The sequence below is a fragment of the Arabidopsis lyrata genome (assembly GCF_000004255.2).
Source record: "Arabidopsis lyrata subsp. lyrata unplaced genomic scaffold ARALYscaffold_1, whole genome shotgun sequence".
NCBI lineage: Eukaryota > Viridiplantae > Streptophyta > Magnoliopsida > Brassicales > Brassicaceae > Arabidopsis > Arabidopsis lyrata.
The window spans coordinates 12929356-12940701 of record NW_003302555.1 but is presented as its reverse complement, the minus strand read 5'-3'; the positions used below and the strand labels follow the sequence as shown (position 1 = coordinate 12940701).

The window sequence follows — 11346 nt, the reverse complement described above, 5'->3', positions numbered from 1 at the left end:
AATTGATTTTTTTTTGTAGCAATTCATAGTAGCTAAACTAAACTGCATAGAAACTCAATATGTTACATGGTAGATATAGATCTATCTGAATACAAAAGATTAATGTTTTAAGTTACAGTAGTTTTGTCGAATATATACTCCTAAACTCTACGAGCGACTTTAAAATTTATAAATACTATAGCTAAATCCTAAACCCTAAATATTAAATTTTGAAAATTATATCGATCCACATTTACGGATTCTCAATAGAGTCCACAATTTTATCAAGTTTGTATCTAAAAATATTTCTTGTACAGTTAATTCGATTACATAAATGCTATATATCTTGAACATATCACAAAATATTTTTAACTAATTTATCCCAAATTCACTGTAAGAACAAATAAAAAGGAAATGGAAATAGAACGATAACACAACACGTGGGGACATACGGCTGGAGTAAAACCTGTGTTCTTATCTAAGTGAAATGTATCTGACTTAGAATTCAATTAAATAGTAATTAAATAAAAGAAATTATCTAGATAATAATCTCTTGACAAAGAAAACATAGCATTAAATTAGATATTTAAAATTAAAGATTATTAAATCAAGTATATTTAAATGACCAATATAAATCTCATGCTATTTAAAATATAATTGATAGTATTATATCATCAAAATTGCAACTATTACTATGAAGCCAAATTATCAATTTGGTTCGATTTATACATGTGTAGATTTGATACTAACTAGTTTGTAGCCTTGGGACTTGGGCAAGGCTTGGGTTATCAATGAGCCTACGGGATGATTTAGTCCAGTACTGGGCGACAATGGGCGTGTGGGAAAAGCTTCGAATGAGCATTGTTCTAAACAAGTAATGTCCATTTGAATATGAGATCAAATAATAAGATTATTAATACTGGTCGATACAGTTATCTGGTGTGTCGATTGTTAAGTAGATTTGGTTTTTGTGCAGTTTTGTTTGGGTTTAAAATGTGTTGTGGTTTTGAGTTTGTAGTCTATTGCTAAATAGAAGACACCAGTTATAGATGATAGGGATATGAACAAATACACAGCAATGGTAAATTGGTAAGGCACGAAATGCAAAATGGAGTAAAATAACGCAAGCGTGTTAGTGTACATGGAACTGATGTAAAATACTATCTAGTAACAATTTTAATGAACTTGTTTTCCTCTTCTTGGTTATCATTCAGAAAATTTTACTAGTATTAATCAACATGGCGGGTTAGATAAAAGGCATTTCTGACAAATATAGTCACTAGGAGATGTAACAATTAGGTTCAAAATAGAACTCAGAATATATTAAGAAGGCAAAGAGGAAATCTGAAACCAGAAGAGTGCTTTATTCATTATTACACACCAACCAAACCAAACTTACTACAAGGCCACGATCATTACTCATAATCACTTATAGGGCGTACTTTGCCTACGTAATTGAGATACATTAAACCCTTCTTTTCGAGGCTTTCATGTTGAAATCTAAGGAGCTTCTGGAAAGCAGGCCAATTCTTGCAATTACTGTCCATCCGGTTGAAGTTTGGGTCTACTTTCTTGAAGTAGCGTCGAGCGGCTTCCATGCCTTTAGTCTCGGCAATAAGAGCCACATAATCCGCAAACTGGTTGCCAGTAAAAGACATTTTCTTTCCATCCATCCATTCAAATATCTACAAGAGAAAAAAGAAGAACATACATTCTTTAGCTAATCAAAACAAACTAAAAACATTTGATGATGAATTCTGTCTAATTAGATGTTAGATCATTCAGACATACCGCGAGGGCGTGTTCATATTTGCCCTGCTTGTCGAAACGCTTAGCCCATTGATGGAGATCTGATTTGGTGACGGAAACATACGTCAGCTCTTCACTCTTGTACTGATCTATTGTCTCTTTTACTCTACTCTTGTCCATATTAAGCAGTTCCTCGAACATCATCCTCTTCTGATTCTTCGCATAGGCCACCTTCGCCCTCTTAAGTGCATCATCAACCTTGACGCCAGCCGCCGCCGTTGGAGCAGTATTTGAGGTCTTGATCCCAGCCAACGGCAGAGCAGCGGCCTTTGGACAGGCCCTCTTCCAGAGATGAAGACCAGAAGCCATCACACGGCGGAAGCTCATTTCCACAATCGTCAAAACCCTAGATGTTTACTAACAACCTATTTTTAAATAGTGAGAGAACCAACCAAGGTTGCATTAATAAGGAATTTACGACTCTCAAAGTCGGCCCATTACAACTTCGGGCCGGCCGGCCCTCCCAGAATAAAAATTATGTCAACTTATTCCACTAACTTGGTTTCAATGCTCTTGAGCCTTGAGTAAAAGTAAGGTTGTTCAAACTCAAACACCCTCTCTATAATAAAGGAGAGTTATTTGGTACCATGAAGGCATGAAGGCTACAATTTTTTTTTTTTTCGTCGCTAGTTTCATTAAACCCATAAAAGCAAATAAACTTTAACTATTCTAATGGTTTAACCGATTTGGCAAATTTGGAGATAAAGAAGAAGACTTACATATACATAATTCAGTTCTCCGAGATAGAAATCTATCATCGCGCCAACGATTCCTGTCTTCTACCCTCTTAAAAAAAAAAAATACTTTTAACTATTCTAATGGTTTAGAGATGCCTTCCTTCGACTGTTTCTTTCTTCTCAACTTGGTTTCAATTTTTCCAAGGTTGAGTTGTAATCTCCTTCTGTTTTTGCAGGGTCTGTCGTCCCTTATCTGTTGTAATCGTTGCCATTTGATAAGTTAATATAAAGGGAGACTCACAAAAATGCCCCTTTTTTAATACCCCTTTTCAAAAATGCCCCCTTTGGATGTCCATTTTTAAAAATACCCCTTTTATATACAAAATGACTAAATTACCCTTCTTTTAATAAAAGATATCATAAATATATAAGGAAATATAACAAAATTAGGTCCACAAAATACAAAATATTTTTTGGCGGGAAAAGTGATCCCCAATTTTTCCCGCCAAAACACTTGTAAAAATTTGTAAAACCTTTAAAATACCTTGTAAAATTTTCCCGTAAAATTTTTTCCCGCCAAAAAATTTTCCCGCCAAAAATTTTTTTTTGCGGGAAAAGTGATTCCGCAATTTTTTTGGCGTTAAATTTTTGGCGGGAAAATTTTTCCCGCCAAAAATTTACAAGGTATTTTAAAGGTTTTTTACAAGGTATTTATAAGGTTTTATAATGTATTTTAAAAGGTTTTATAACGTATTTACAAGGTATTTATAAGATATTATAAGATTTTACAAGCTATTTTATAAGGTTTTTACAAGTTATAAGGTTTTACAAGTTTTTTATAAGGTTTTACAAGTTATAAATACCTTATAAAACCTTAAAAGTACATTGTAAAACCTTTTAAAATACATTGTAAAACCTTACAAAACACTTGTAAATACCTTGTAAAAAACCTTTAAAATACCTTGTAAATTTTTCCCGCCAAAAATTTTCCCGCCAAAAAAATTTCGCAAAAAAAATTGCGGAATCACTTTTCCCGCAAAAAAATTTTTTTGGCGGGAAAATTTTTTGGCGGGAAAAATTTTTACGGGAAAATTTTACAAGGTTTTTTAAAGGTTTTTACAAGTGTTTTGGCGGGAAAATTACGGGATCACTTTTCCCGCCAAAAAATATTTTGTATTTTGTGGACATAATTTTGTTTCAAATAAGGGTAAAATGGTCATTAAAAATTAAAAGAGGGCAAACTTAAAAATGGACTCTCAATGGGGGCATTTTTGAAAAGGGGTATTGAAAAAGGGGCATTTTTAACAATTTCTCTAATATAAATGGTAAGTTCAACTAAAAAAAAAAAGTTTTTATTACATATTGCAAAAATATGAAATAGTTTGATGGTAAACTGATCACACACAAAAAATGTTTGAAACTATGAAGATCTAAAGTTGGGTTTAGCTATAATGGATTCTTTTAGTTGTAATATACCAAATTACCAACGCAAAACTTTGTTAAAGAAAGTGAACTTCCCTTTAGCTTAACATTTTTCTACACGCGCCTTCAAAGTTTCAGCGACACCTTGCACTTGCATCTTTCCAGAGTCAACGGTTCACTAGCATAGGGTTCTTCTTAGAGCAAAGAGGAGTTTATTGTGTGATAATAAAATTTACTCATTGTAACATATGTTTTTAATTATTGGAATCTTTAATAGTGTAATGTAAAATTTTAAAACATATACTATATGTCTATATATTATTACCTCTTGTTAAATTATATAAACATATTTTTTGTTGTAAAACTTTGGAAAAATCGTTAGCTAAAACTTGTTTTGTTATATTAGTAATTGGAAAATTGGCAAATTTAACATACAAAACACTAATAATCGAAAAAATGGCAATGGGAAAAACAAAATAGAACCAACTCGCTAGAAAATCTTATAAAAACATTAAGTATGCATGTTTTGTAATATTTTGAAAGCTATAAATATGGTGGTGAATAAGAAAAGTTTAAAACAATTGATTTAATTATGTCACTAATTTATTTTTCCAATCAAACATTTTGAGACGATTCCATAATTGGATGTGTTTGATTTGGAGCAGTTTTAAAATGAATAGATTATTGGGAAGTAAATTCCAATTATACTTTGTAAGTGGGGACAAAATAAAAAAAAATTACTTCCTCTGTTTACAAAGAGTGCCATTTTGACACATTTCACACATATTAAGAAATTAATTGAATATACAAACATACCTTTGTTTAAAATACTCCTAATAATTTAAATACAAAGGATTTTAGTTTTGGATAAAAGAGCAAATATAGAAATTAGTTACAAAAGTTGCATTGAAAATGTAAAACGACATTCTTTTTGAAACAAAGAAATAACTCCAGAACGACACTCTTTGTGAAACGGAGAAAGTATGTGATAATTTGTAAAATTAGTAAACAAATTTTTTAAGCCCTTAAAAATAGCAAACTGATTATCGGATAAAAATGAGCCTACTAACTGAGAAAAGACTTAAGATCCACAACTAGTGGTGATCGAGACGTTAAGTAGCAAAAATATTCGTGGATACTTGTCAAATTACATAAATAGTTTGTGATCTTAATGTTTTTGAATTAAATTTTAAATTTGTTTTGTTTTTCTATTTGGCCGGCCTAATTTTTATTTTATGTGGGTAAGATATACAGTTGTTCAAATTCAGAAACCCAAGCTCTAAACCAATCAAACGGCTGAGGCCATTGACCTATAAATCCTTGACTCGTTGTATATAAATACTTCGAATGAGCAATGTTCTAAACAAGTAACGTCCATTTGAATATGAGATCAAATAATAAGATTATTAATACTGGTCGATACAGTTATTTGGTGGGTCGATTGTTAAGTAGATTTGGTTTTTGTGCAGTTTTGTTTGTGTTGTGGTTTTGAGTTTGTAGTCTATTGCTAAATACAAGACACCAGTTATTGAGGACAGGGATATGAACAAATACACAGCAATGGTAAATTGGTAAGGCACGGAATGCAAAATGGAGTAAAATAACGCAAGAGTGTTAGTGTACAAGAACTGATGTAAAATACTATCTAGTAACAATTTTAATGAACTTGTTTTCCTCTTCTTGGTTATCATTCAGAAAATTTTACTAGTATTAATCAACATGGTGGGTTAGATAAAGGCATTTCTGACAAATATAGTCACTAGGAGATGTAACAATTAGGTTCAAAATAGAACTCAGAATATATTAAGAAGGCAAAGAGGAAATCTGAAACCAGAAGAGTGCTTTATTCATTATTACACACCAACCAAACCAAACTTACTACAAGGCCACGATCATAGACCACTTATAGGGCGTACTTTGCCTACGTAATTGAGATACATTAAACCCTTCTTTCCGGGGCGTTCATGTTGAAATCTAAGGAGCTTCTGGAAAGCAGGCCAATTCTTGCAATTACTGTCCATCCGGTTGAAGTTTGGGTCTACTTTCTTGAAGTAGCGTCGAGCGGCTTCCATGCCTTTAGTCTCGGCAATAAGAGCCACATAATCCGCAAACTGGTTGCCAGTAAAAGACATTTTCTTTCCATCCATCCATTCAAATATCTACAAGAGAAAAAAGAAGAACATACATTCTTTAGCTAATCAAAACAAACTAAAAACATTTGATGATGAATTCTGTCTAATTAGATGCTAGATCATTCAGACATACCGCGAGGGCGTGTTCATATTTGCCCTGCTTGTCGAAACGCTTAGCCCATTGATGGAGATCTGATTTGGTGACGGAAACATACGTCAGCTCTTCACTCTTGTACTGATCTATTGTCTCTTTTACTCCACTCTTGTCCATATTAAGCAGTTCCTCGAACATCATCCTCTTCTGATTCTTCGCATAGGCCACCTTCGCCCTCTTAAGTGCATCATCAACCTTGACACCAGCCGCCGCCGTTGGAGCAGTATTTGAGGTCTTGATCCCAGCCGACGGCAGAGCAGCGGCCGTTGTACAGGCCCTCTTCCAGAGATGAACACCGGAAGCCATCACACGGCGGAAGTTCATTGTCACAATCGCCAAACCCTAACTTCCTTAAACCCTACTTTATCAGTATCATGAATTGGAAGGCATCAGAGTTTGTCAAGTAACCCTAAGTTCACTAACTCTCAATTTGGGCCAACGTGGACAAATAAATTACGTCTAACTTTTTTTCCACCAAATAATGGTGGACTTATTCCACTATACTAGTCTAGATAATCAACAATCAATAATCCAAGGAAACAACCCTTTTAAAATTATACGCTACGATTCTGGGACACGACCTTTGTGGTTTGTGACATTTCTTTTAAACCGGATGCAATTTAAATCATTATTGTGTACCAGATTCGGTTTATCTGAACCAGGACAATCGTATTAAATAGGTTGTCTAATCTGTTAAAGTTCTCTTGTTTATTCAAAATAAGTGAGTTTTATTGGTGATTGTTTTCAGGGAAGTGATCGATAGCTATACCAAGTACAGTGAGTTATATGGCTACATATCTCAACTAAAATAATGTATTTTTCTACTATTCCACGGTTTGCTGAATTTCAATTCCCCAATTAGAGCTCTCACCGTCCAAATTACACAAATAAAACACAAATTAGTAACCAATGGAGAATTTTTTTGAAGAAAAAAGTAATAACACAAATCAACAACTAATAGAGAAAAATCTGTTGGTTAATCAAAAAGTGTCTACCAAAATGTTCTTTTTAATCGTCTATTGATCCTCCGAGTGGACACAGAAGATGAAAGCTACTTCTTAATTAGGCTTTCAAATTTCTCACTAGTCTTAGCAAAAATTTACCCCTTTATATGACTAGAAACAATCAGAATCCAAAGAAGCCAAGCTCGCTGGCTTTTTCCTTCTCAAAGGTTTCAAAATACTGATATATGATTGTGACTGCAAGTAAGATTCCAGTCCCTGACCCAATTGCTCCCATGAAATCAGCCAAAACAGTGAGCGCACCGATGCACACTCCTCCAAATGCAGCTGCTGTTGGGATGTACCGGTTCAGCTCCTTCTGTAAGTTAGACTCTCTGTGTCCCGGCATCACCATTTGTTGTTCCTATCATATATTTTACAAAATTTTCAGTTTCCATGTCGGAATGTTTGAATTATGTAGCAACCGAGAAAAGGTTTAGGGAATACCTTGAGCTGCTTAGCTACATCTCTAGCAGAAGACCCGGAGACTTCAATCCAGGTCTTTGAGAATAGGGCACAAGCAGTTAGCATGAAGACGATATAGAACAGAGCATGGAATGGATGAGCAGCCATATCGGCAAAACTGTAACCGAGGAAAACAAATATTCAGAGAACTAGAAATCAAGTATAGTTATATTGATGGGGACGCACATAACTTGTGAATTACCTTGCCGGAGCTGTGATTAAGTATGCAAGACCACTAACTGGTATAGATTGTCCACTGTACTCTGATTCTTTCCACTGTCCCAATAGGTTTACAAAGAAATTTCCACTGAACTTCCTGTAGAGAAGCTGTTGACGAGAAATTGCAAATTGTCAGCTTTATGTTCTCAGCTCTGTTGTCTATTCATGAGGAAAGAAAAGAAAACACAAGTACCTGGGAGATGAAGTAGAGGTTTGAGACGAGAGCAGACTGGAGAATGATTGGCATGTTGGAGGTGTAGAACAGCTTGATCGGGTATGAACCCTGTTGGCCACGAGCACTCTTTGACCTCACGGGCAACACAACACGGAAGCCTTGGAAGTAGATAACAATCAAGAAGATCAAGACTGTTGCAAGCAAGTTGGTAACATTCGGAAGGTTCTGCCGGTAAAAAGCTTGTCTGAGCGCAGCAACCTTATTGGACTTAGTTATCAGCATATGGAACAACGCGATCACAGCGCCTTCAAACTCAGCTCCACGACCGGTGTTGATTGTTGTGGGGCTAAATGCTTTCCAGATAATGCTTTCACTGCATCACCCCAATCAACTCAAAACGTTTAAGAATCTCTTTATCTAAAACTATCTTGCCTCAAAAGACAAAAACTTTGATGCGAAGATAAGCTTTTAACATACCAGATATTAGTTGCTATGAATAGAGAGATCCCAGAGCCAAGACCATATCCCTTCTGAAGAAGCTCATCAAGACAGATAACGATAATTCCGGCAAAGAAAAGCTGGAGGATGATCAGAATAGCATTTCCAACACCGAGCTGACCAACAGGACCGTACATTCCCGAAAGAACATACGCAACAGCCTCACCAATAGCAATCAGAATCCCAAGAAGTTTCTGAGCACCATTTCTACAAAAACACAACACAAAGAACACATGAGACAACGATTCTCGACTCGATCAAGAAAATTACGGAAAGGAAACACTTACAAGAGAGCACGATCCTCACGGACATTGTTGTCCACCTCAATAATCTTTGAACCTGCTAAGAGTTGCATCACGAGTCCAGACGTAACAATAGGAGTAATACCGAGCTCCATCACCGTCCCACGGTTCGAAGCGAGAATGACACGCATCCAATAGAATGGATCAGCACCGGTGGTGGAATGAATCCCATAGAGAGGAAGCTGACTACAGACAAGGAAAATGAAGAGAGAGATGACAGTGTAGATCACTTTATCTCTAAATGGAATCTTCCTATCAGCACTTTGAACTTCTGGAAGAAAAGCCAAGAATGGCCTCACCAAATGCAGAACTCTAAATCCTCCTCCCATTATCGAATGGGTTGTTACTTCAAAGTTATCTGTTTCTGCAAAATTTGGAACCAATTGAGAAATTTCTTGAAACTAAATGCGATTCTATAAAAGATCTCTAGCTAGCTAGCTATTCAACGAAATCGGAAAACAAAAGCGTTATCGATCTCTATCCGGAAACTAGATCTACACAGAACTGTCCACGAAATCTCAGATCCACAAGATCTCGACTAATCTAGGTGAAAGTTTGCACAAGAACGTTACCAATCTCTGTAATTTGAGATCGACAAAATCGAAAATGGGGCTATGAGGAGAAACGAAAGAAGCTTTACCTCAGCGAGTTTGAGAGAGAACGTGACGAAGAAGACAACAAACGGATTCAAAGTTTTTTTTTTTTTTTTTTTTCGGTTTGGGTTGATCTTCTTCAGGCTGATGTTGAAGCTTTTTTGTAACAAGTTTTTACACGATTACATGTCATCAAACCAATAAGACGGATACACGTGGCAAAGTACATTCATTTCTGATTAAGTAAATACACTCTTATAAAATTCGTATGAAAAGATTGACTAAAGACTAGTTTGATTAAACTTAATAAAGATTTTTATATTAAAAAATTGTTCAAGTAAGAATTTCAGTTTTATCCCAATAAAAACTCCAATAATATTATCTTTAGTGTGAATTTTATACAATAATTCTAACAAAATGTGTTATCAACAAGTAAAAGATGTTCCTTAACGCATTTGTTTGAAACGACTATGAAAATCTTGTAAACCAATTAATTTGGCTTGAAAATCCATTGTCATCACTCACAGTCTCACACTCTTACATTTAGACTTGTCAAACCTTAAATAATAAATATTACAAGCTTTTATACTATAAGTAACTTAAATACAACTATATCCAACATTTTTTCACACAATTTTTTAATTGTTTCTCTTTCTCGTAATAATTATATATATATATATATATATATATGATTATATTTTAAAACTAGCATATAGTATAACTTAAAATATTTGCTTTGACCGGAATGGTCCATTTTAAATTTAGAATAGACCATTCTCTACACCGAATCCCATTAGTTAGTACTTTATCTTGAGTAACTCGTGTGTTGGTTGATTCTTTTCGCTAGTAGCCATTTTTTATACACTTGCTTAATCAACACAATGGACTTTTTGTGATTATTTTTCTCTTCTTCTTCTTTTAATATGTCAATAGTTAATCCTATCCTAGTGTAAGTAGAGAGCTCTAAAGGTAAGATATGAAGATAGCTGAAATGTTCTTCATCTTATTTCACTCTCTTAGTTGATTTGATTACATGGGTTGCCGGATTTTTCAGCCCCCAACTATTTGCAAACTCAAGGAATCCCCCTATACTTTTTTGCTCTTAAAAAATCACCAACAACTAACAATTTCCTTAATAAAACATCCTCAACTTTCAGATTCATCTTGATTAATACGCCTCCAATTGAACCGGCCATTAAACCGGGTTTAACCACAAATCCGCGTTTACTATACCGCGATTAGGATTACCCGCATAAGTAGGGTTGCCGGATTTTTCAGCCCTCAACTATTTGCAAACTCAAGGAATCCCCCTATACTTTTCGCTCTTAAAAAATCACCAACAACTAACAATTTTCTTAATAAAACATCCTCAACTTTCAGATTCATCTTGATTAATACGCCTCCAATTGAACCGGCCATTAAACCGGATTTAACCACAAATCCGCGTTTACTATACCGCGATTAGGATTACCCGCATAAGTACCCATGACCCGAGAGTTAAAACGACGTCGTTTTGACTCGTCTCTTTTTCTCAAAACAAAGCCAAAACGACGGGTTGCCGGATTTTTCAGCCCCCAACTCGTCTCTTTAGCTTTGTGTTTTAGCTTTTGTAATGACTTTGTGCTTTAGCTTTTGTAATGACAAAATGACTTTGTGCTTTAGCTTTAGATTTGTGCTTTGTGTTCCTTTTGTAATGCTATGATAATGATGCAAGAATCCCCCTATTAAACTTGAGGAACCATTGTTGTTAACATCTAAATAGAGACATAATGATCCGAGAATAACATCCAAAAGATCAACATCCAAAAGATCAACATCCATAACATACAAAAAGATACTAGGTGTTCTGATCATAGCGGGATCCTCTAGAGTCACCTGCAGCATGCAGCTGCCCTGCCGTCTGATAAAAAATTGGAGGCA

The 11346-nt window shown here is 35.0% G+C and overlaps 3 protein-coding genes across 5 annotated transcripts; all 3 read right to left on the bottom strand.

Moving 5' to 3' along the window:
* Nucleotides 1–1266: 1266 nt before the first annotated feature.
* LOC9326868 (pentatricopeptide repeat-containing protein At1g02370, mitochondrial) lies at nt 1267–2172 on the bottom strand. Of its 2 annotated transcripts, XM_021012608.1 has the most exons (3): nt 1771–2172; nt 1403–1664; nt 1267–1350 (listed from the first exon to the last, which is right to left on the bottom strand). In XM_021012608.1, the coding sequence occupies exons 1-3, from the start codon at nt 2113–2115 to the stop codon at nt 1343–1345; spliced, it is 615 nt and encodes a 204-aa protein (XP_020868267.1). In that variant the 5' UTR covers nt 2116–2172; the 3' UTR covers nt 1267–1342. The 2 variants fall into 2 exon arrangements, with proteins under 2 accessions (XP_020868267.1, XP_002890806.1); XM_002890760.2 differs by having other exon boundaries at nt 1275–1664; nt 1771–2171.
* A 3536-nt stretch (nt 2173–5708) lies between these two features.
* On the bottom strand, nt 5709–6634 carry LOC9326867 (pentatricopeptide repeat-containing protein At1g02370, mitochondrial). The gene is made up of 2 exons (XM_002890759.2): nt 6153–6634; nt 5709–6046 (listed from the first exon to the last, which is right to left on the bottom strand). The coding sequence occupies exons 1-2, from the start codon at nt 6495–6497 to the stop codon at nt 5780–5782; spliced, it is 612 nt and encodes a 203-aa protein (XP_002890805.1). The 5' UTR covers nt 6498–6634; the 3' UTR covers nt 5709–5779.
* A 494-nt stretch (nt 6635–7128) lies between these two features.
* On the bottom strand, nt 7129–9578 carry LOC9329618 (protein transport protein Sec61 subunit alpha). Of its 2 annotated transcripts, none has more exons than XM_021012606.1 (7): nt 9474–9578; nt 8819–9197; nt 8511–8738; nt 8052–8406; nt 7842–7966; nt 7622–7757; nt 7129–7538 (listed from the first exon to the last, which is right to left on the bottom strand). In XM_021012606.1, the coding sequence occupies exons 2-7, from the start codon at nt 9160–9162 to the stop codon at nt 7299–7301; spliced, it is 1428 nt and encodes a 475-aa protein (XP_020868265.1). In that variant the 5' UTR covers nt 9163–9197; nt 9474–9578; the 3' UTR covers nt 7129–7298. The 2 variants fall into 2 exon arrangements, with proteins under 2 accessions (XP_020868265.1, XP_020868266.1); XM_021012607.1 differs by having other exon boundaries at nt 8819–9191; nt 9474–9553.
* Between the last annotated feature and the right edge of the window lie 1768 nt (nt 9579–11346).